This window comes from Apteryx rowi, unplaced genomic scaffold, assembly GCF_003343035.1.
Source record: "Apteryx rowi isolate R43461 unplaced genomic scaffold, aptRow1 scaffold_81, whole genome shotgun sequence".
NCBI classification, from domain to species: Eukaryota; Metazoa; Chordata; class Aves; order Apterygiformes; family Apterygidae; genus Apteryx; species Apteryx rowi.
The window spans coordinates 719,353-744,593 of NW_020451105.1; the positions used below are offsets into that span (position 1 = coordinate 719,353).

General features: G+C 35.6%; 1 protein-coding gene across 2 annotated transcripts in view; it reads left to right on the plus strand.

Moving 5' to 3' along the window:
* The first annotated feature begins 17 nt into the window (after window positions 1-17).
* LOC112977260 (golgin subfamily B member 1-like) overlaps window positions 18-25,241 on the plus strand; it is a 46,680-nt gene continuing 21,456 nt past the window's right edge. The window contains exons 1-21 of one of the 2 annotated variants that reach the window (XM_026089377.1): window positions 18-60; window positions 3,716-3,773; window positions 5,000-5,143; window positions 6,229-6,375; window positions 7,470-7,592; window positions 8,219-8,386; window positions 8,761-8,946; window positions 10,494-10,616; window positions 11,510-11,623; window positions 13,324-13,645; window positions 14,031-14,140; window positions 14,528-14,645; window positions 15,456-15,547; window positions 16,511-16,661; window positions 20,355-20,509; window positions 21,415-21,538; window positions 22,495-22,625; window positions 23,336-23,383; window positions 23,997-24,106; window positions 24,395-24,563; window positions 24,942-25,046. In XM_026089377.1, the coding sequence (XP_025945162.1) occupies window positions 3,729-3,773; window positions 5,000-5,143; window positions 6,229-6,375; window positions 7,470-7,592; window positions 8,219-8,386; window positions 8,761-8,946; window positions 10,494-10,616; window positions 11,510-11,623; window positions 13,324-13,645; window positions 14,031-14,140; window positions 14,528-14,645; window positions 15,456-15,547; window positions 16,511-16,661; window positions 20,355-20,509; window positions 21,415-21,538; window positions 22,495-22,625; window positions 23,336-23,383; window positions 23,997-24,106; window positions 24,395-24,563; window positions 24,942-25,046 (2,685 nt within the window). In that variant the 5' untranslated portion in view covers window positions 18-60; window positions 3,716-3,728. Of the gene's footprint in view, window positions 61-623; window positions 719-3,715; window positions 3,774-4,999; window positions 5,144-6,228; window positions 6,376-7,469; window positions 7,593-8,218; window positions 8,387-8,760; window positions 8,947-10,493; window positions 10,617-11,509; window positions 11,624-13,323; window positions 13,646-14,030; window positions 14,141-14,527; window positions 14,646-15,455; window positions 15,548-16,510; window positions 16,662-20,354; window positions 20,510-21,414; window positions 21,539-22,494; window positions 22,626-23,335; window positions 23,384-23,996; window positions 24,107-24,394; window positions 24,564-24,941; window positions 25,047-25,241 lie in introns of those variants that run through there. The other variant, XM_026089376.1, reaches the window with a different exon arrangement.

Sequence of the window (25,241 nt, forward strand, 5' to 3'; positions counted from 1 at the left end):
GCTGCGGCGGGAGGGCCCAGCTAGCAGAAAAGCACCGGCGCCGACTGACCCTTCTCGTCCGTAAGTTATAAAGTTGAAAACTGGGCTTTTTGGTGCGTTCGCGGACGCCACGTTGATGCTAGCGTAATGGCAAAGCGGTAGCTGTACCTGCCGCGGGCGTGGAAATCGGGGAGGGGGAGGGCGGGGGGGACACTGCGCCCCCCGGCGCATCTGGGTCCCCGTCTGCTTTTAGGGCCGCGCAGCTTCTCGCCTGAAGAAACGCCGGTCTGAACCAACCTCGTCCGGCTGCTCAGATTGACATGTGTAACTCTGAGCAGCACGGTGCACCTGCGTTTCACTGTGCCCTTTGCACTGATACTTTCTTTCTCCGCTGATGCATTGTAAAAAGTATGTGCTACAAAGGAAGCATTATTTTTAAGGGAAAGTGTAATCAATATTATTAAAAAATACGGTGTTTGTAAGAGACACGATCGCTGTATAAATGTACATTTATATTAATTTTACAAACTGCTTGTAGTCCGATTAACATGGCTTCAGTGTTTGTTCTTCTTTGCTGCGTGTCATACATTTGTGCAATTCTTGTCCAGGAGCTTGTAAGTAATAGAGATCGTACAGACCATTTGAGAACAAGTTTAACTTAATTCATCAAAAGAATCAGCTTCTTGGCAAGCCATCAAACAGGGAGATCTATGGATAGAAGCAAACTCATGCAGATATGGTGAGAAAACAAATATATTAAAATGGTTTTCTTTCAACCTGCATGTTTCAAGCACAAAATTATTCCAGGAAATGGACTTAAAATAATAAAACATTTATCTGAGTTTTTACACACCTCTGTTAATATTTGTTTTTCTATTGTGGTCTCGTGGAAGAGGACAGAAAGGGAACTACCCTTACCATGCTTGGTAATAAGGGGAGAGCAGCTCTGTCTCAGTGTTTCCTCTCATAGTTCTTATTTCTAGAAAAGAAGGGGAAAAGTCATACCTCAGCTTCAATACCTTACTTTAGCATACAATAGCTTCATAATGAGAACTCAAATGATTGCTCGTTCAAGCCATTTTTATATCAGAATGATTTTGAACAGATGAAGGGCAGATTAGGCACATGTGAGTAGTTCTGTGGGAGTCAGTGGGCTCCTTCTCTGTTTAGAAAGTCATCTGAGTAGGTGTTTGTTACAGGGGCCAGTAACCTGCCATGTAGATTATTCATGCTCAAGCTGGGGGGGCTCTGTGACTGCCTAAATATGAGGTACTGCTGAAATGTGTCTTGCCTTCCAGTCTGTCCACCGTTGTGTGAGTATCATCATTGCCCTTGTGCTGGGCCCTGTGTTGTCCAACTCAGGGAACTAAACTACCCAGATGAATACATGATTAGATTTTTTTTTATTTTTATTTTTTAGCTGTGTTTGTCTGTGGCAGGAGGGATACGAAAGCACAGCTGCATGTGGGACTTTTCTTTTTGGTAGCATCCTATTGTGAGAAGAACCAAAAGTTCTGAGTTGTATTTCAAGCATTAGGAGAAATTGTTTCCTGAAGTTAAGCAGGCCTTCTCTTACATCTCCCACAATTTGTGAAAGGTTTGAGTATCCTGCCTGTTGCTTTTTAATGAAGAAGAGATTAAAGGAAATGAGTGCATAGTGGATGGCAATAATATTGATACAGTAGAATATGTAAGAGGAAGAGCAGGATGAGCTTCTAGCAGTGACGAGGTAGCATGGAACCATGAAAATGAAGGTGAGGAGTTTGAACTTGCTGGGAAAAGACAAATTATCTATCACTGAGAAAACTTCAGAGAAGTAACCATAGATAACTGATGCTCACTGCTTCTCTTATGCTGGATGACTGATAATGCTCTGCCCAGGAAATAGGCTTCCAAAGGAGGGAAAATGGTGATTAAAAAAAAAAAAAAATTCTGTTTAAATGTACTGCAAGGAGAAGGGATTGAATTAAGTATTCCAGCTTTCAGATTGCAGTTTCAGCAGATTCAGTGCTTTACTTTGTTGTGTGTATCTCAGAAGAAAAGCAAAAACCATTATTGGTTGACTTCATGCTGGGTAAAGAAAATTTGTTCAGTTTTGTTTCCCGGCTTGATTTGGAGAACTTGTCAACAGTAAATCCCTAATATAAGTAAAAATACATCAGAAAGTAGTAATAAGATATTTAGGTAGGAAAACTGGTACATGAAATGAATCAAAGTGATTGTATCAGTCAAAGCTGGAAATGAGCTAAAATATTCATCAGTAAAATGTAAATGCATTACCATTACATTTAGTGAGTCATTCTGCCCTCTTTGTATGTAGGTAACCCTTTTATGTATCTGGAAATGGAGCTTTTTACTGAGAGCAGATTTGATCTTATGGCCCTGGAGGAGTTATGGGAGAGATGTTTACTTACAAGTTCTGTAATTCCCTTCCCCAAGCCTGTATCTGGTTTGTTGATTTTTAATGTTAGAAAAGATTTTTAGCATAATCTAGTTTGACCTTGTAGATAACGAAGGCCATAGTTTTCAGCCTATGATTCCTGGTTTTAGCTTAGTAATGTTAAACAGCTTTAAAAGCAGCCTCTGCTATCGTTCTGCTTACTTTTTAAGATAAACTATGTGCTAATGTTTTATTATAAACTGTTTTCCAAATTCAGTAGCATTGACTGATACCCTGTGCGTGCATATTTCAAAAGAAAGTAATACAGTTTAGAAGGGACAGATTATTTTTCTTTGGACATTACTAGTTCAGCATGAGACTTATTGAACAGTTACAGCTCGGCTTCTCCCTTCATGCTGCTATTTGGAATATAATCCAGAGGTAGAGCAAGATATGTTATTCTGCCCTTAATATACATCTCCAAGACACAATTTGGAAAATATTGCATGAGCTGTTTTAAAGACTTTGCCAATTTTTTTCTCGTCCAAGCTTGTCATTGTTATTCAGTAAAGGTCTTTCTGAAACTTTGAGCTGCCTTGTACCTATTTGGTTTTGGAGGTTTTGTTTTTTAAAACCATATTCTGGCACTTGTGTTTATTACGAAACTACAGCTTGCCGTGATCAAAGAGTGTAGTTATGTGCAAGTCTGATACTTTGGTACCATTTAGAAATTCGTGGGGCTCCGTTCTGAACAAGAGAAACAATGAACACTTGCTGTTCCTGGAGTTTCAGATGCTGACGTTTCAGATGTTGATCCATGATATCAAGGGTTGCAACCTTCATTTCACGTGTCAGATATGCAGCAGTTACATAGCAATTAATGCAGTATGGACTTCTTCAATGTTTTTACTCTTTATGTATGATTTTATAGAAATGTGCATTGACATAATCCCTGTTGTACAGCCATGGCAAGTAGAGTCTGTTTAAGGTCAGGTTAGATATTAGCAAGCTATATATGGTTTGTTCATTTTTTTTCTCTGTGGAAATGGCACCTATGCTGAATAATACTTTATGGCATTTTTATTTTTGAGACTAGTTTTCAGGGGGTTTTTTTGTAGTATTGACACTTAACTGATTTGCAGTTTTTAGAAAAGGCATAATACACAACAATACTAATTTTATTCTTTCCCAGCAACTACCAATGGGAGCAATCAGAGTTGCTGTCGGAATTTAACAACCATTTTGAGTTAGCTTCAAGTATTTTACACTCACATATGTGGAGAGAAGTACAAGTTAACTAGTTATCTGAGTGTCACTGATATTTACTGTGATATTATTTTCTTTATTTTCTCATAGCCATCTTGAAACTATGTGGAAATGGGGTAGTGGAGATGATTCTTCTTCAAAACCAGTAGTAAGTATTGAATTACTATTAAAATGACATATTCTTTAAAACTTCTGAAGTAGAAAATTTTGAATTGAGGATATACTAATCATATTTGCTTTTTATAAGGAAGTTTCTTAACTGGTTTTACCAAGATTCAGTGTTAGGATGCCAAGTCAAGTTGGCTTCTTGCTTCCAGTCTGCTTGGTGTTTAATTCTCCGTGTGTAATACAGCTGCTTGATTCCTCTTTGCTATGCTTATCTTGCTTTAGGAAAACATCTGTAGAAATTACATAAACTTTGTTGCAACTGTGTTTTTCATGTACAGTATGTTCAATATAAATATTTTATCACCAGTAAGTTCAAGAACACTATTACTGGAAATTATGATGAAAATCCAGTAAATGAGGAAGCTCAGTTTTAAATACCAACAGGCTTTGACTGTTTTGCTGTATTCCAAGTAAATATTCCTAACCCAACTTCTAAGATTTATAATTTCATGTTATTGGAAGGAAGTTCTCTGCTAGACTTGTGGCAGTATTCCTGAGTAAAGGAGTCCTTGTACATAAAATTGGTTGTCATTCAGTGTAACTATTTGTTATTTTTGTGGTTTTCTTTAACCATCCAAAATGAGGCTCCCCCCCTCACTTTTTTATTTGAAATGATCTATTACTGTAATTGTGTTCAAGTTTATTTTATGAGAACTTATTGATGGAAAGGTGAAGAACGCTGTTTTTTTGCTTCTTCCTTAAAAACTTAAGCTGCATTAGAAGTGCTGGATAGAGCAAATGTTCTTGAAAGATTTTGTTTGTTAATACACACAGGACTTAGGTGATTTTCAGGAAGACAGAGGGGAAAATTGTTGCTCATAAGAATTTGTAATCTAGACATGGGTTTATAAAGATGAGGAAAAGGAAGGTACTGAAAGGAGTCCCTGAAGATGGGAAAATACAGGAATTGCTTTATCATGTTCAAATGTACTAGCATATTTTTCTGACTAAACTGTTAGGAGTTTTTTTGCACAGAAGAAATCAGATTATTATGGTTATGTTATGAAATCTTTTAAATGAGATTCTGTATCAGCCCTTCTGCTATTGTATCTATCAGACTAGCTAAAAACTGTCTGGATAGTATGTGTGAGTTTTAGTAGTGTGCTCCAATAAGATTTGAACGTGCTAAAAAGCTAATGACAGGTTTTGCACAAACAGTGTTGTTTGCACTGTTTTGTTTCTTCAAAGTGAACTTAATGTCTGCAGGCTGCTGGCTCGGAGCACGTGGGCAGCATGTCGCTGGCTGATCTCATGGAGCAGCTGAGGAGCACTGAGCAGCTGGTGGCACAGCTAAAGGAGCTCGTCAGAGAGAAGGATGCGGAGCTTCACAGTAAAGACCAGCAGTTAAAGGTACTCTGTGTGTCGTCTTGTCAAAAGGACGGTTCAAAGAAAAAGAAATAAGAAAAAGGCTTTAGTCGTTTTCTGGGACACAAGTTTAAAGTCAGGTAGATCAGCTGTAGGAAAACAGGAAGCGGCGTTCACAGTTAGTTGGTTATGTTTCTTGGATGTTAGAGCTTTTTGCCAATGCATCTTCTGTTTCTAAAATTGTAACCCAGTTTGGGTATTACACAAGCAACGTGTTCCTTGTAAGAACAGGTGCATTTAATAAATGTAAGGGACAAATACCAATTTCAGACTGACTTTCAGAGAAACTCATGGTCATTTTAGGCTATATATGGAAAAAATGCCATCCCRATCATTACTGGACATTTAGTAGAGTGCCAATTTACCTCAAACTGAGTTTCTATAGATATTTTTCAAATTTCTTCTTCCATTATAAATTTTTTTTTGTTTTATAGTAGTCATATATTGTTAATGCTACTACATGTTATCCTCTGCTTTTGACTGGTGTTACTAGAAGGAATTTATATGTAATGTCCTGAAGACTTTTGAGGATTTGTCATTCTGTGTGATTTTTTTAAACAGCAGTAAGTCTGGTCTGTTCCTGCGAAAGAGTATTTTTTATGCTTTTTAGAAATTGTCTTCTGTGGAGAGTAAAAATCAAGTGTTAACATATGAAATTTTCTAAAACTTATAAATTAAGGCTCTCCCTTAAACAAAATAAAATCTGCTATTGTAGTGTTATGAAACTGTCCGTCTTTGGGCATCAAAAAATAAAAGAATCCTAAATCAATGTTCTTGTTAAAAATGTAAGCCTTAACATTGTATTGACATTGTATCATAATGCTGTGGATTCTATATAGTAATAATATCCATGTGCAGAAAGTTTAAATCATGAAAGGGAGATTGTTTTCTATACGCAGACCTGTAGCACAGGTCGTAGTAATGTCTCTTCAGAGGAAAGATTTTTTGGTAATTATTTTAGATTCCTTGGGGGGTTTTGGTTTTTTTTGTTGTTTTTTTTTAATGGGAGGATTGAAGGATGCAGTTGTTCACATATTAATTTCATTCCTTCATTACTCTGGTGTTCGCAGGAGGAAAAGGAATCTGCTGATGCCAAACTTTCCAAAGTAAAGCTGCAAAACAAAGCCAAGGTCGCATCTCTAACCTCACAGTTGGAAGAACTTAAGAAACAGTTATCGGCATCAGGAGGCCTAGAGGCAAAAGCAGAACAAAAAAAAGTAAGTGTCCTTACATTTAAAAGTAGACATAATTTCTGTGATGCTGCAAAAAACTGTGTGCTGTACCCAAACGTGGAACCGAAGTCTAAATTTTGAGCTGAGTCAGATTAGGATCATGGTAGGGTGTGCAGGTGTTCTTTGTCCATCTCTGTGTTTCTAACTCATTCCTATTTTTTTTTTTACTAACCTTTGTCTTTAATATTTGCAGCTCAAACTTTTAACGCATGAATCAGGAAGATAAGTTGATGAGGAAAAGTGAGAACAAAACTAACTTGTTTATTTTAACATCCAAGATAAAAATAGAAATGTAAAAATGGTATTGGTAGCAAAACGTAAATGCGTAAGAATCTCTCATTTAAGAGACCAGTGTTCTACTGTTAACAGATTCAGAGATTTTAAAACCTGTTTTTAGTAATGGAGAGGTTTGAGTAGACTTGTATATCTTTAAAGTAACATATTTTGACTTCATAGAACTTACAAAATAACTTCAGTGAGGCTTTAATGTTTCTAGGTTGCTTCTTTTTTTAAAGAGATGCTGAAATGGGACAGAGATAGATCAGTCTATTGGAGTCCCAACATGTCCTCCAAAGCATGGAGTAGCTGATTATTTATGCTTCCGATCTATTTTTCTAGTAAAACATATTCTTAGCAATTGGATTTGGATATTTTTTGTAAAGGCAAATAATTTCTGTAACTCAGTATTTGTACCTACTGAATTTTGGTTAGAAACGTTGTTCTTTGGAGCTGTTTAATTTACACTTAAAGAAAAGTCCCCCCCAAATACTTCCTTGTTCCTCGGACTGGATTATACAGATTACACTTGTCAGAGGAATTGTATGCCCTTGTAGCATGTTTCAATCCACTTTGCCTCAATGACTATCATTAATAATTAAAATCTGAAGATTTTTAGAAGCTTGATATAAATACTGTTTCTGCTTTGGCTAGTTTCTACTTGGAATACTTAAAATATGAGAGAACTGAAACATGAACCATGAGTAAACTCCACTTTTTTTCACCCGTACTGTTTGAACAGGTAGAGGTGCAGAAGTCAGTCATTACTTAATTATGGAATGTAAACCTTCCTGCCCTTGCAGGCATCAAGAGATGGCGACCAGGAAAATGCTGCTGCAAATCGTGGGAAAATATTAGTGCTGAGAAGGAGAATTGAAGAACTAGAATCCCAGATCATACAAAAAAATGAAGAGTTGCAAAAAAAGGTGGTGTTTTATATGATGCTAAGTGTATGTTTTTTTCACATTCGTGGTGTGGATTATATTTAAAGACCTGACACACATGCTGAGAACGTTCTCTACTGAGAAGACAGAGAACAACCTGCCTAGGCCAATGCAGTGAGAATTCTCTCATTTGTGTCTTCAGTGAACACTGAGGCCTCAAGTATGCTTTTATAGCAGTTTGAACAGAAATGGAATAGACAAACAAAAATGTGAACTTTGTGGGTTAATGTTAGCTTTAAATCTCTCATTTTGAATGAAAATGCTGTTTTGCTTCTGTTTTTCTTGTTGGAAAAAATAAGTCATAACAGGAAGAAATGTAAGCAAGGAATGATTTCATTTTATGGTTTATAGTTGTTCTGTGCGGTGATCTGGTCTGTGGACATTACTGTTGACTGTGGAAAGCTGCATGAATATGAATGCTGCAGTACTTCAGAGAGAAAGAGGCTTACTAATTAAATGATTGATAGTCAAAATAGATTCAGGCTGTAAATTTGATTTTAATTGTTTCAGTATCCTAAAATAGGCAATAAGGAGATAAACAGTTCAATCCTGTCTTCTATGCTGTAGATGATAGACGTATAGGTTAAATGCCCTCTTTTCATTTTCAGAATGCTGAGTTGGAGGCCCAGCACTGTCGAGGGGCTGAAATGGATGCCATGCTAGCAGAAAAGGAAAAGAAGTTAGCTGAAAGAGATGCCTATATCATTGATTTACAGATAGCATGTGGATCAGGTGGTGTTGCTAGTGAAATATTCTTGCCCGATGAAGAATTGAAGGTATCATATTAGAAACTCAATTATAAAATCTCCATAGATGTTTCAAGGAATCAGCAAATTCTGATGTGTTATACAGTGGATCCTGCTCTGAAGCACAAATCCTCTGCAGTTATTCATGTGAATAAAATTTCTCTATTGATTATTTTCATTTATGTTAATAGATCTGCATTTGTTTGCTTCTTTTCCAGAATCATTTATAGGAGAATCTTGAAATGTTTTGCAGTATTATGCTGACAGATTTCACTTAAAAGCAGACCTGAATTTAGATTTTAATGCTTTAACTGAAGAAGGCGCTAGTAGTTAGCTTCACGATGATTGCTTTGTCTGTTTCCTGGGTACATTCCTCTAATTGTTTTATGGTTTGCATTCTGAAGAATCAGCTGTCCATGAAAGAATCATCACTACGAAGCATGGAGATTCTGGTTCAGAATCTTACCAAGAAGGTTGGAGACAGTGAAGAAAAGTGTAGCTTGTTCCAGGAACAGATTGAGAGTCTTAAAAATAATCAAAATAAAGAAAGAGAGCGTTTCCAAGAAAGAGAAGCTACATACATGGAAAATGTAAGTAAACCCACTGTAAAATGTTTACATTCTTTGGTGGAAGAAGTAGTATCCTGGCTGTGCTGCCACTATCTCAAGAACTTCTGTCTAACTTCACTAAGAACTATTTTCACTAAGAAATGCTATTCTTACCTTTGGAGGATTCTTGAGTGAAGATTGAGCTGGTGATTAGATGAAATGAGAATAATGAAACAGTAGGTATTTTGTGCTAGTGATAACTGAAGATGAAAGCATTGTGTGAGGAAGGACTTCAAAGATGTGGCTAACGGTTGGGAACAGAGGAATTAACGTGTAGCAGGGTGAAATGAGTTGTGCAGAGTTCTAGTCAAACAACTGCCAAACCTCTCTTCCTTATTTCACTACATCTGATGTTGTGCTGCCAAAAATGTACACGTGCAGTGGCTACTAGTGTTTTTGGATTATTTTAACTATTATCACAATATGGCTAATTGGCAGATTGCTTTCACTTGTGCTGTGAGCTGTCTGGCACACTTTTGAGCGTGGGAGCATTGAAAAAATTGTATTTTCCTCCTGATTGACTTTGGGGAAAAAAGCTGAAAAAGTTTGGTATACTTAATGGGGAACTTTTCTAGAAAAGTTAGTGGCTGGTAAACAGGCCAGGACAAACAACAGCTCCTTAAATAATATTAAAAAAAATAAATAAATTGGAACTAGGGAACACATCGTCCGTTTCTTGGTGCTATGAGGCTCTTCCAGCCTCCTCTGAAGTTAAGCCTCAGATTTCAGTGTAACGTGCTTGACACTTCAGAATTTAAGTTCTACCATGTGCAAAACTGTTCATCTCAGTATTGCCTACATCATTTGATGTTTATTTACCTGTACCAGAAATACTACTTTGATCCTGAACATGACTGCCCCTGTTTAGTACCACATAGGTATTAATTTTGATACAGAAAATAAAGGAAGAGAAACAGTGGAGACTATAAAAGCCATCTTGATGAGCACAGTGTACTCACTCATCTAGAAATCTGGGTAGGACTTTATGTGAAAAAGTGCTTATGTTGAAAAAGAATCTTGAATTTTTATTCAAAGTATCATTAGCAAGTTCCTCAGAGTTATATCCAGTTCTTATAAAAATCATAAGGTAGCTAATGAAGACACACTGGAAGAAGAATACAAGTATTTGAGGGGGGAGGCAACTATGTTTCAAAGCTGCCACTTGGGATTAATTCATAGAAACATGCTAGAAATGGATGTGGTCTGTGTGAACTTTTGGAAATGAAATAAGTATCAGAACAGTGGCATCCAAGAAGTGAAAGTGGAGATCTGTGATGTTAACAAGGATTAATAATAATATCCTTCTCATTTAAAGTTTGCTACTGTGAAATTGAGACAAATTTCATTGAAGTTGAGGGTTTATCTACATGCACCACTGACTTCCAAATCACTGTGTAGACTGTTAAGTGGAAGCAAAATTTAGACTTAAGATAGACTGTTATCTCACTGTACTTTTAATTAGACAATTCAGTGTACTTTTAATATAACCTCATGGACTAGTTTCATATTTAATTTCTATATGTTTTCAGGTTTGTATGTTTCAAAATATTATCCAGGAAAAGGAAAAGGAACTGGAAGCACAGAGAGAAAAGCATGAGCAGGAGCTCTTTAAATTAGCTGCTAAATCTGACGCAAGTGCTGACCTAGAACAGGTATGTTGGTTTGGAAACACTGTAGCTTGTTTTGACTTAGCCATGGGAAATTTGGAATCATATAATTAATAAGTTCTGCACACAATTCAGATGTCTGGTTGGGAAAAAAATAAAGTTAAGTCTTTTTCTTTCTCTTCTGAAAGAGAGAGAGAGAGAGAGAGAGAGAGGAGGAGAAGATCCTGGTGGACAAGTTGACCATGAGGCAGCAATGTGCCCTTGTGGCCAAGAAGGCCAATGGTATCCTGGCCTGCATTAGGAAGAGCATTGCCAGCAGGTTGAGGGAGGTGATCCTCCCCTTCTACTTGGCCCTGGTGAGGCCACACCTGGAGTGCTGTGTCCAATTCTGGGCTCTCCAATACAAGAGAGACAGGGAATTACTGGAGCAAGTCCAGCAAAGGGCTACTAAGATGATTAAGGAACAGGAGCATCTCTCATATGAGGAAAGGCTGAGAGAGCTGGGACTGTTCAGCCTGGAGAAGGCTGAGAGTGGATCTTATTAACGTGTACAAGTATCTTAAGGGAGGATGTCAAGAGGATGGGGCCAGACTCTTTTCAGTTGTGCCCAGCGATAGGATGAGAGGCAATGGGCACAAACTGAAACACAGGAAATTCCATCTGAACACGAGGGAAAACCTTTTTACTGTGAGGGTGACTGAGTGCTGGAACAGGTTACTGAGAGAGGTTGTGAAGTCTCCTTCCTTGGAGATACTCAAAAACTGCCTGAACACAATCCTTGGAAACATGCTGTAGGTGACCCTGCTTAAGCAGGGGGGTTGGACTAGATGATCTCCAGAGGTCTCTTTCAACCTCAACCATTCTGTCATTCTGTGAAAGTTTTAACTCCTTTATTGATTGCTTGATTTTTTATTTTTATTTTTTATTTTTTTTGCTAGTTACTAAAGGCCTTGAAACAGAAGCTCCATGAAAAGGAAGAAGTCATGCTGGGAAGGACACAGGTCATAGACATGTTGCAAAAAGAACTGGATGCCAAGGACCAGCAATTGAAAGTAAGAAATAGCTTATATGGACCACTCAACTCATCTGGTCAGTAACGAATTCAAAAAGCTATTTGGTTTTGTACAAAAGATAATTTTGCATGAAGTGTTTACCCAGTGCTCTCGGAGGCTTTGACATGTGCTAATCAACCATAGTTGGGCAATCAAATATGAATTTCAGTTAGGAAACGAACTTAAAGAAAAAGTAAAGCCCATAAAATATAGCACTGTCAAATGACACCCTTAGCTTGTCTTTATTCATTTTGGGAACTCGCCATGTAAGGAAGGCTTTTTGCTGTCCAAGATTTCAGTTTCTCTAGTTAGCTACTGGAGCGAACTCCAAAACTGAGACTTTTCAAAGAGAATGTTTTGCTAGCAGCGTGCTTTTCCTTTGAAAGTGTTTCTACTGATTGCAAAAGCAATCAAGCTTATCAAGATTCTTTGTGTTTAAGCACCTAGCATGAACCTTTGAGTGCTGCTACTTCAGTTCAACAATGTAGAAAAAGGACATTGTGGTCTCTCAGATAGGATTTTAGGACTCTTTGCTGAAACAGGCACACTATAGCCTGTCCAGGAAATGACGGGTGCTAGGTCCAGCATTTTAGCTATAATCTTTTCAGCAAATTCTCATCTTATTAAGAGGGCTGTCAGAATCAAAATCTGTTAGAAATAGTTTCAAATACATAGTCAGGTAGAGGTGATTTGTACTGTCCTGCTCAGGTGGTTAAGTTCCATGGCAGTTTAAGCCTAGATAAACTGGTGCTTCATTTGTCTTTTCCATTCATTCTTGTCCTTTGCCTTATGCTGAGTTTTTTTTTCCTTCTGAGTTAGATTTTTGTCTGGGTTAGACGTATCTTCCTACACAGAGGTACTGCAGGAATAGATGGTACTGTAATGCTAGCACACTGTGGGGACAGAAATGCACACCTTGTGGGTAGGAGGAAGGCTGGACTATGGCAGCATTAATTTGAAGCAGTTTAAGCAGGAATGCAACCTCGGCCTTAGTATTAAGAAAGAAAAAAGCAGGAAACCTTTATTTATTTACATAAGCAGTTTTAATCATGTTTGAAAATGTTCACTCTGTTTTCTGCACAGCTTCTTTACTTGGACAGTTTATATTCCTATGATACATAAGTTTTATGTATCTTGAAAGTAGTTGCTGTACAGCATGTCTAATATGAGTAGACTTTTCCATTACAGTGATCTGCAGTCTTTTCTGCCTCTTTATATATTAAAATAACTAATGTGAAGGCATTAAAAATAGAATAAGCAAGAGAACTATCAATAAAACAGAGTGTAAAGATGAATTAAATCACAATTCACTAATTTCTGAGGAGGCAGGTAACAACATCTGGATGGAATTGTAGCCAGCATTCTTTATCTTTGGTATCACCATTAGAGAGATCTTCTTCCATTTTTTTTATACTGCATAGAACCAAACATTCTTCTTTTTTTATTCCATTTGACCTATGAAAGAGGTTGAATATAGTTTTGACTCAAATCGTGATGTCCTTTTATTGGAGTCTCAGCTAATGCCTTGCAAAAGTCACAACTGAAGTATTTGTTGTAGAGCCAGCTGACCAACAGAAGCACTGATTTTTGATTATAACATTTGGAGAGGTATATAGGAATAAAGATATAATATTTGACAGTGGTACTGAAAAAACTTTGTGTTAAAATATAAAAGAGATTTTTTTTTTTTTTTTAAATAGGAGGTTAATGAAAACCTGAAACATCTTCTGTCTGAAAAAGAAAACCTCCAGTCAAAACTGGATGCTGAGAAACATGTAATGAGAGCCCAGTTAAGAGACATGATGGAGAAACACGAGCTTGAAATGACAAAAGTTCGGGAGAAATATAGTGCTGAACTGCATGAAATTCAAGAGAAACATGAAACTGAGCTGCAAGAAAAAGATCAGGCCCTGTTTCAGCTTAAGAAACAAGTGGCAGAATTAAGTGGTAATGGACAGAATAACTCAGAAGAAGTTAGAGATCTGGAATCTGTAACCAAAGAAAAGATGGAAGAATTAGAAGGTATCCTATTTAAATGTAATCCTTATATATGAAGGGTTCCTTTTCCACACCGTTACCTATTTTATGCCAAGTTCATACCTGTTGCAAGTAGAACTTCATCAAATTCAATGGAAGAGTTATCTCCAAACTAATTAAGAAGTATCAGTACTCAAATACTATGATGGTGAAGGCTTTAGGCATAACAAAATAATCTCATGAACTGTAAATTTCACCCTACGTTTCCTGGTGTTATGTTTTTCTTCTCTAAATGCAAAAGCTGTCTAAATTGTCTTGTAAAAATGTTAATTACTTTTAGTAATGGAGTTAAACATAGATCTTGAGAAGTACTCCAATTGCATTAATAATCTTTCTAGGGTTTAAAATAATTTTTATGTCTGTTTCTTAGTACAAGTGAAATTGAAAACAGAAGAGGCCAGCAAATCTGAAGCTAAGTTTCTGAAAATGAAGGCTTGGTCTAAATCAAGAATCAAACAACTGGAGGATGAACTGAAAAATGTATGTGTAACATTTTGTATTTAATATTAAATGCCTGTTTTTGAATCTACTGTGCTTGTAGATCCGATTGGAAAAAGTGAAATATAATGTGAATAGAATATTAAAAGAATTTCTTCAAAGTATCCTTACATATGAATAAATATATAAAATTTGGATGGATGTTAAATGTTGATACAAGAGAAAATTTCAACAAAAAATAGTACCAACTGGTATTATCAGCATTCAAAGTAAATCTGTTAGAGACTAACTAGTTTATTGTACTTTCAAATACTAGAAAAACAGCTATTCTAAATCATATTAAAAAATCATTTAAAAAGTTGCATTGACTTTACTGTGTTTCTGGTATCTTGATGCATTTGAAAAACTTTTAACTACTTTCTCCTTTAGTTTTCATCAAAGAATAATGACATATCTGCCTTAAACAATCGTGTCTCAGAATTAGAAACTGAAAAGAAAGAACTACAGTCAAAACTGCAGTCGTTACATGAAATCAGAACTCAAAATGGTAAAAAAAAAATATATATATCTTTTGAATTACTTGTTTTTTGTTTTCTGCTGAGGATGATTCAAAGTAAAGTGACAAAGATAAATGGATTTTCTTGTGTTCGTTTTAACAGGAATAATTTTTAAAGTGTTTTTTCTGTTTTTTTGTTTGTTTTATTTACAGATTACGAAGTAGCTTCGTGCAAACGTGAACAATAGCATAGAGTGCTTAAGTCAGAATTACAAGTCAACTTTTCCTTCCCTAAATCTACCTGTGCATAACACTTCAGCCCTTGATGTGTTTAGACTTAGGCTTTGGCAGAATGTGCGTAAACTTTTCCATTAAGTGCAAAAGGCATCTTCTTAGGATGAAAAGCAAGAACAAATATATTTGGAAGATCTGAGAGTATTACAATAAACTTTAAGAGTTGTGAGCTTTTAAGTAAATGAAGAATTATCTCAAATATTTTTCCTTCTGCAAGTATTTGAGGGAGAATTTCCCTAGAGAGGGAACTAAGCTTAAAATGAAGCTGTGTGAGGGGTTTTCCATTTCATGTTGTGATATTTTTTCCAGCTCCCTTTTTGTAAACTGAAGATGGTGGAATTTTCAGTCCACCAGTCTAAGTTGTTAGTTATTTAGATTTAAAGCATTCATCTGTATTTAATAATCAAGAAATCAATTTAGTAGTTAGATGGGCAGCATAGCCCAGCAGAAGTCTTTCAATTAAAATAAATCCTCACCTGAATTTTAATTTTGAATGTTACTTTCAAATTTTGACTGATCTTCCTGTTAGTTTTGTGTCCTAATGAACCTAATATATTGTTTTTGTAGAAGAATTGTTGACTAAGCTGGAAGTCTATGAAGAGCAGCAAAGGAAGTTGCAAGCTGATCTTGACCAAGTTACAAAGAGAGCTGCTTCACAGGTTAACTGCTTAAAATTGGTTTATATGAATGATTTATTAGCTCAAACGGTGCTAATTATACTTTCAAAAGTGTGTTAGCTGGATCTTGGAGTGGAAAACTAATTTACTAATATACAAAACTGACATGATGTCAGCAACTGTCCAGTTGGATAACAAGCTTTGAATTACTTAAAGATTGATTTCTACCGACTTCTTCACATACCTTAAATTACATTTTCTTAACAGTTTACTATTTATTTAGTTGCATTTCACATAAGTTATCACATGTTGCTGCTATTTTCTATGCAATCTGGATAGCTTTCAGCAAGCAAATAACAGGCAAAAATCTTAACAAATGTACAGGTCCAGATGACAAAGTGAGAAGAATCAGAAAATTTTACTAAAGGACTTTAGATGTATACATTAATCACAGTAATTTTGTACTAGCAGCAGAACTAGTTTAAAACAGATTAATGTATTTTGCCCCCCCCCCAATATATATTTTAAATTTTGTAGAGAAGTTGGAGTGGTTTTTGTGGGGTAAAATCTTGCAATAGTTTTTATTTTGATGGGAAGACGGAAACATTTTTACTAATTCTGGTTAAGAAAAAAGGTAATAAAGGTTTATTTTCCCACATAAATAAAGTTGAATTTTTTTTTCTTTTTCTATGAGACATCGTTGTAGATGAAAACTTGCGACAAAAATATTTTGGTTAAAAAAGCCATTTTTGGCTTAAATTTTTTTTCACATTAAAAGTGCAACCAACAATAGTATTCTACATATATTACTAAATGATAAGACTTGCTTTTTACATAATCTACCATGATAATTATCTGCTTTATTTTCATGGGATTTTGGTTTATGCAAAGTGGTGAATTATAATGGATTGTTTTCCCTGTGAGTGGTTTGCGAACTTACAATGTCTGTTACATTTGCAGTGGGATTTGGTAAATATATTTTTCATGCCCAACTTCTCTTGTTAGGCCAGTGAATCAGGTAGTGTGGATGAATTGCAGAGTCAGCTGTTGGAATGGCAAGAGATTGTACCAGAGTCCGAGGAGTCCCATGATCAAGTCAGAGAAGTCAAGTCTGCTATGGCTTTGCAAATGGCTCAGATTGAAGAGGAGAGAGAAGGTGAATTATTTTATTTACGATAAAACTAGGTGATTGTGTCATCTGTGTCTGCAGAAGTTCAGATTAAATTGATATATTCCGCCATGATTCATTTGTGTAGTCATAAGATGTATATAGCCAGTGAAATTGCTTAAGCTTGCAATTTCTACTTTGTCCTATTTCCTTGAATCTGTTTCATAAATTCATCCTTTTCATATTTTTATGAGTAGATGTGCTTAATCTATTTGCCATCTGAGTTACTGCTCTTTACGACTGCTTGAACTTGCTTTGGAAGCTTGCTGTCTACATACGAATGGGAACTATAGTGTTGGTCAGAACTTGATGATAGAAGATGGTGCTTTAATAAAATGTACCTGAGTTGCAAGCTCATTATAGATCTCTTCAAAATATTGTCAATCAGAAACCTTTTTAGAACATTTAGGAATCTGTTAATAAGCGTCACCTGTATAGATCAATTGAATAACAGTAATTGGTAATCATTTGGGGCTGGGGTAAAAAAAAAAAAAAAAAAAATTACCTACAGAAAGTAATAATATGTCAGGTAGTCTCAAGTTTTATACTTTCCTAAATTATTAATAAAACAGTTAATGAGAAAATGAAGCAGTTCCTATTAAAACCTATAAAAGTTAAGTTAAATTTCAGATAGTTTTAGTGTTCATTTTCCATGTCGTCTAGTACTTTATTATAACTTTTCTCCTTTTATTTAGCTGTGTGTGGATTAATGGCACATTTTAATGTGCACAACCTACCATTATAATTAATACAGTTAGTTAATTTGGGTAGTCTCTTTTAATCTGTGATTGAATTATTTTTCATTTACATGATCAATTTAAAGTTCAGTGTAAGCATATAAATGTTTTAAGAATCACGTCTGTTCTTTTTGAGGGATTTGTGCACGTAATGCTTTGGGCATTGTAAGAGAATAATATTCCCTTCATTAAAAGTACCTGTTATCTCATCTGTGGCAACTACAGATCCACATGCAATATTAATAACAGTTGTAAAATTTCATCTGCATCAGTCCATGTTTAATTTTGTTTTTTTTCCCCTTGGGGTAAGCATGACCTTTCTGTTTCTTTTTTTCCTGCCGTTACACCTGATGAGCACTCAGCGTCCCTTCCCCCTCCACTCCTACCCTCCACTGTGATTTGGTCAGCCAGTGAGAACATAGTTTCCCATCAGTTTTGTGCATGCAGGTTCCTGCAGCGATGGCAACTTGTAATATACTGTTGCTGATTTCTTCTGTTGATGCCTCTTTTGAGGAAATTGCCAACAGTACCTTATAAGATTTGTCATTGATGGTATGTGGTTTTTAGTAATACATGTAGCAAATGCTGTTTTTATCTTGATTTTTTTCCCCCTTGCAATGCCTATGACTTTATTTATATTAACTGAATCATCTTTCTGCATTCTTCTTTATAGTAATAGCTGATTTCATATTTATATTGTAACCTTATTTGAAGAAAAATTTCTTGGCTTGCTGCCATTAGTTGTAACTAAGTAAGAATCAAATTTATTTAGATATTTTTAAGAGTATGTGAAATTCAGTGATATTTAAAACATATATATATATATATTCCCTCCCATAAATTGCAGAACTTTGCATGCATTAATATTACTAATATTTTAAGCAATTTATAACGCTACTACTCATTCCATGCATGGAATAGACAATGGGAATTTGCCATATATGGCAGTTGTCTGTGTTAGAATGAATGTGCAGGGAGCTGTGTAAGCCTAGAGGATGGCAGTATTGATACCATTTATAGACTCTGGCTTGTTTCACCTGCAAACCAATAAAGATTGTGATACTTGGTGTGAACAGTCACACCAGGAAATGTAGACACATAATTAGTTAATTTAAATACAGTGTGTATCAGAAGAAGAGTATTCTGGAAAGTATTTCAGTTTTTATGTTAGATATAATTGCAAATCAAAGGCTTCTTAAGTTGTTGTAAAATACAGAAAATATATTTACTTACTAACTGTTGTTAAAGCAATGCTGAATTTACCTGGAGGCATTTTAACACTTGCCGAAGTGTTCTAAATCATTCTAAAGCTTTGATTTCTAATACCTTCAGATAAGAAAAATGCTTTCTCCATTGATATTGTCACTTTTGATGTGACAATGGTAATTTCATTCTTTTTTTTCACTATCAAGTATTTGATGATTTGGGTTACTAAAGGACCATGTATCATGCTTTATGATTATACTTAAAAACAGATTGCATGGAGATCAACTTTAAGAAATTTGAATTTGTTTTTTCAGAGAAGGGATCAAATTCGTATACTTATCTGAAATAGCACTTGCTCCTTGAGTTGTTCTGACTACAATGATATTTCTTGCAAAGAGAGATTTAAGGCATGGGATCAGAAAGACATTTATTTTTACAGCTTTGAAGAAATGTGTATTATGATTTTAAAAATTAATAATTTTAGAATCCATATTTGAAAACAAAGATGTGCAAAACAAGCCCTGATAAAGTGACAGTGCAAGAAACCACAGTGTAATTAAACCCAAAAAGTAAAATACAGTTTAGCAGTCCTATTCAAAAGGTTTTTTGAAGTCATCAACTTTTTTTCCTCCAATTTTTTTACACGGTTCAGTATACAATTGCAAAATATTACAGGAAGAACTCCTAATTACAGTTAATAGGTGTTACCAAAGTGTGTTTTAATGATATTTGTGGTCCAAGTTATCCTGGTACAACTCGGATGAAAGCTGAGAATTCCCAGTAGGACTGAATCTCCTAATAGTTTGTTTTTTACCTCACTGGTGCACAGATACCAGTTTTCTGAATTTTATGGGCTGTGAGGACAATGGTGGATTGATATGGTTAAGTCGAAAATCGAATTTATGTAGATGTGTTACCTCTTCAATTAAAGTATGGAGCCGCCTTTATTTTCATTTCTTTGCACTGGCTTTTCTGTTTTGTCTGCTTTGCATGAAACATCTGTTTTCTAATCTGTCACCCCAAACATGTTTTGTCATATCACAAAACAGATGGGAATGTACTTAAAATGAAAATTCATTTCTAACAGTGAACAGGATACATACTTAAATTTTCATATTCTGAATTTATTTAGTGTGTGTATTTGCAAGTGATTCTGTATTTGCCTTGAAAAGGATGGTATTAATGTCTCATTAGATGATTTTGATGCCAGTTTGCACGGTAACACATGCTTGTGACTTCCTCAAACTCTCTGACTTTGTAGCTAACACTAAAATTAAAGTTGAGAGGGACACATCTCATTTTGATAGAAATGCATGTGGTTGTTTAGTTTATAAAAATTACAGCTGTCTCAGCTGATGGCTTTGTTATACAACTTAGGTATTTTTAACCTGGTAAATTTAACCTGGTAAATTGAAATGAGGTGTAATTTGGCATTTTAATTGGTTGTATTCTTCTAGTATCAACATAACCTCACCCCTCCCAGTCTCTTCTGTAAAGTCTTCTTTTAGAGCTGATGAATAAGTAAAGTTAGACTTCAGTTTGCTTCCTCTTAGTGAGATATGCAGACTTTTTTCTTATGTTCTACATAGCATTGTTGGAGGGAAATCTCAAGGTGAGTGCAATAGATTGCTTCTATAATCTTGTTCCTGTCATTCATTCATAGGGACTTTGGTCTGTCCCTGATCTCTTTTTCTGTAGTAGTGTCTGATATAAATGTAATTGCTTTCCTGTGGCACAAAACTGATTGAGGATGACTGGTTCTTTCCTGGCTGCTCTGATCCAGCCATAGTCTCAGGGCAACAGGAGCTGGAGGAGGAACTGACCACAGTTCAAGGAATTGGCAGGCTACACCAGGCAAGAAGAAAAAGCAACCAGACCAGCAGGAAGCTTCAGGTGGGTTAGAGGGTATGAGAGTCTATTTTTACATGTATGCTAATTAAAAACATGGAAAGTCTTATTATTTATATAGCGCTTTACACTTAAGTTCTTAAGCCCTTAATGTGTTTAAACCAGTCATGTAACTGAAAGGTAGACAGACATAAGTAAGTGGTTTTGGTGGTAAAATAAATGATCGTGTATGTAGCCGGAAGATGAGGAGAAGCTCTAATGGCATCATACCTTTCTATTTCTTGAGTCATGAATCTACTCAATTTTACACTGAAATAATGAAGAGCTATCCTATGAAGCAATTCACATGCTTGAACCTATGTACATGTTTAATATGCAAAGGCTGTTTTTGTTCTAAATACAGCCTTTACAAATTTTTTTGTCAGTGGATCATTACTGAATAATCTGTAAATAGTATCAGGTCATTCAGATCGTCTTCTAGGTAGTTGGTGATGTTACTTGTAAGAAAAAAAATCATAATCTTTTATAAGAAGAATTAAGGCTGTCAGTGTCACATTGATATTTCATTGGAAGAATAATTTTATGTTTATTAGCTCTAATACTTCACCCTGAGTTTCAGAGGACCCTATTAACTGTAGAAACCAGGGGTCCAATTGAGGTATCCAGAGGTAGCTATCCATTGACCTTTAGATGCCTGTGGGTATCTTCAGAGGCCTGGCAGATACTATACAAAACCTGTGGGAGACCTTGACTTTTCTGGAACAACAATTGGCTGCTGGGCAATTACTCTGGTGTCCACAGTGATACTACATGCTTATATTTAGCACCTGAATCACTTGCTGGGCTTCAGGATTTTTAATTGAAAATACCCTTTTAATAACTGAATATGTATTTTAGCCTTGCTTCTTCTCTTCTTTTAATTAAACTTCACTTTCATGTTTTGTGCATAGGAAGAATACAGCTTTGATAGAAAACAATGCTTTCAAGAGTTGAATGTCACCTTGGATAGCACTGATTCAACTGAAGGAGAAAACATGGGAGGTTGGTGGCCAGAGTACACTTCACCTAATGCAGGTGTGATAGCGACTAGACAGTTTATTAAAGCATGCACAGCATCTGTATTTTGTGTCTATTTTTGTTTTCAAATTCAACTAACAAGCCATTTGTGGTGTATTCTAATCTTTGTTGAATTTTTTTGGCTTGCATTTTCTTCTGTTTCATTTTGAAGCATGTGCGTGCTGGATGAACTGCCTAGTTTTGATTCAAAAGTAGGATATAAATATGGTTAAACACTGGGATTAGTTGAGCCCTGGTGTCCATCAAATATCCTATGTGGCAAGATCATATGTGTTTTTAAGTTATTAGTCTTGTTTCTGTGAATGTGTTTCCAACCTATATGACTGTATGTTGCAGAACAGAATTGTTGTATCGTTTCAGTTTTAATCTCAGAGATCTAGTTTTTTAATTTTTTTTTTATATATCTATGACAAAGGCTGAAATTACATCTTATTGGTAAAATGGAGTAGATTCCCTTGTGGATTTGATACAGTCCAGTTTACTTTGTTTATTAATTTATTAGCTCTAATACTTCACCCTGAGTTTCAGAGGACCCTATTAACTGTAGGAACCAGGGGTCCAATTGAGGTATCCAGAGGTAGCTATCCATTGACCTTTAGATGCCTGTGGGTGTCTTCAGAGGCCTCTCTAGAATCTGATCCTACAAGTACACAATTAGCTAGTGATTAAAGCAACATAAGCCAAGTTACTGGTTGAGCCACAGTACCGGTTAGGATACTTTTGCCAAGTTCTCTAAGAGTTCTTGAGCTATGCAGGTTGATTTTAGTTTTTGAAAAGTGTAGGATACTTTCATTGTCTGCTTTTTGGATGTGCAGGACCCATTGGAAATGGTTGGGAGCTGAATGTGCCCAACATCAATGAGAATGAGAAAGTAAAGCTGAAAGCCATTTCTAGACTTCGGGAATTGTTAAGACCTTTCTTGAAATACAATTTTTCCTTTTTGACTTAAGTAGGTTTACGGACTGTAGTTGAAGAGTTGGAATTGGAAAGAAATCAACTGCAGGAACAAATTCTGTGTCTAGAAGAGCGTTGTCAGGATTTGGAAGATAGATTGCAGCTTCAAGGTAGAATGGAGGCTCTTCAGGTGAGCTTTTGCAGTTGTGTAAAATCTGTTGCAAAGAGAATTATTTAGTTCTCTGTTTATATTCATATAATCATGGCCCACAGTAAGGCAAAAATGTTAGTTTCCAGCTAGCAAAGTGTCTAAAGCCTGTTTTGTACTTTATGTTGAAAGAGAGTACACGTTCATAGTGTTTCATGCTGTCACTTAAGCCTGTCACTTTTGTTCAGCAAAAGTAGAAGTCATCACACAGAGAAACTGTGAAGCAGTTTGGAAGGAAGCTTTCTTATTTGTTGTAGGAACGTGCTGAAAGGCAACATGATTTTCATCATGCTCTGTAAAGGCCTTTATCAGAAGGTCAAGATTTTGTTGCTGCTGGCATAAATCCACCTCATGTCCCTGAAAATTCTTTTATTTATAAGTATGCATGCATACACATATATGTACACATATGTGCACACGTATATAAAATGCACCAAAAGGAAAAGTAAACAAAACATTTATTGGAAGTTATTTTTAATAGTGCTTGACTGGTAAATTGTATGTGATATTCTTTAAGCCTAGTTTTCACAAAATGACACAACTGATCTCTTTCTCAAACTCCTCTGCATTGGTACATGCCTCACAGTTCTTTGTTAAATTGCATATATAAAAAATGAATTTATTATTAATATTGAGATGCAAGATGTATTAATTAATATTTGAGACTTTTGTAACAAAGCCTTTCAATACAGGTAACATTTGGTGTAGAGGAAGAAAGGCAGCTATTGAGGGCGGTACAGGTGTGTTTTGATCCTCCAAAGCGCTAGCTTATTTTCACTAGAGGTGACAAGTTTGCCATGTTTGTCCTATTTGCTGTTGATTCTATATGTGTGTTCTGCTTTTGGTTTTTGGTTGACGTTGCTGAATTTTTTTTTATGGTTTTACTTTTGAATTGCAGTGAATCTGACTAGAGTAGGAGATTTATACTGTACAAAAAAACCTGGCTGTGTGAATGAAGCTTGCTTTTTCTTCTTCTTTTTCTCCACAACTGCCCATATATTATTCTAGTCTCCTGCAGGTTTTTGCATTCCTTCAAACTGAAAAAAATATGCCAAGAAAATTGCAGTTTTGGTACTGTCTTCAAACCAATGTGGAGAGTGTTTTTTCAAAGCAATAGCTTCCCCTGTTAAGATAAGTAAGCTACCTTAACACAGTATGAGTGTGTGTGTGTGTGTGTTGTTTTGGGTATACAGTTGTATTTTTGCACTGATATCTGCTCATATGCTAGAATGTGTCTCTATTACTGTGTAGAATGTAAATACCCTGAAGAGGCAGGTTTTCAGGACTCCAGTTCTCTTATGCTATTCTGGACATTTGTGAGCAATAATTCTCTTCATTGTTGTTTTGTTGCAGAATGAAAACGAACGTTTGCAAACTCAGCTTGCCCAATTACGTAACCAACAAACACGAGATGCCGAAAAGCATCAAATTCTAATCTCTGGTTTGAATGAGCAGCTGAAAGGGTAAAGTAAATGTTCTTTACAACTCCATGCAGGATTAGCTTTCTTTGCTTTAAGTTTAAACATCTAGTGAGCTACGGGGAGTATAATCTATTAGAAAGCTTGAAAATCAGTTACTTGATTCCTGCTTCTGTTTGTAGTTCATATTATTTTTGGAAGTTTAAATGTAAAGTGTATAAATAATTAATTTTTTAGGAACATAGTTTGGGGTTAATAAGCCTGGAAAGCTTAAAGCAAGCTTTGTTTTCAAAACAAAATTCTCAATGCTCTAAATACATATTTTCTTGTTAGATTAAATGACAGAAATAGCTTTCTTGAAACTTCTCTTGGGGAAAGAGAACAAAAACTGTTGAGCACGACAGAAAAACTAGAGCAAATCGAAACTTTGAGGAAACTGCTTCAAGAAAAGGATCTTCTAAACAAAGAGCTTGGTGAAAAGTTCGTGCATACTGAACAAAAGGTGAGTTAAAGTTTTTTCTTAAATAGTATTTTACTTACTTCTGTTCCAGCAGTAATATTGCTGTTTTCCCTGTCTGAAAGCTTTTGCTCTTTTGCTTCAAAGCAGTTTTATTTACTTCATGTAACTGCTGTACTTCAAGTTGGGTGTAAAGATTTCTTATACCCAACGCAGAGCTCTCTCTATGTTGCTTTGGACAATTAAGTATTTTTTTGTTTTACACAAAAGTGTTTGTATTTTATTGGGCCAATAAGTAATCCTTCTGTATTAATTTCAAGGTATAAACTCCAGTGTTATGTAAGCTCAGTATTATAACTTGTGTTACATTTTAAATGTAATTTGATATATTTTATTGCGTTGACTTTATTTTTTAATACTAAGCTCAATGAAGTCTTAAAGAAATGCAGTGCATATGAAGTGGAGAACACTGAGCAGAAAACAGCCATCAATGACCTAACAGAAAAAGTTGCTACTCTGAAGGAAAAGGTAACTCATTAAAGTGAAGTAAGAGGAAAAAAAAATGTTCTGCTTTCGACATGTTGCATTTAAATGTCAGCAAAAATTTCATACACTAACCTTTTTGAATGCTAAAACAATCCTGAGATACCACATTATTATCTCATGGTGATACAGTTACTCAGGTAATTTGTTCAGGGATTAAGTGAGAGAGATTTATTAGTT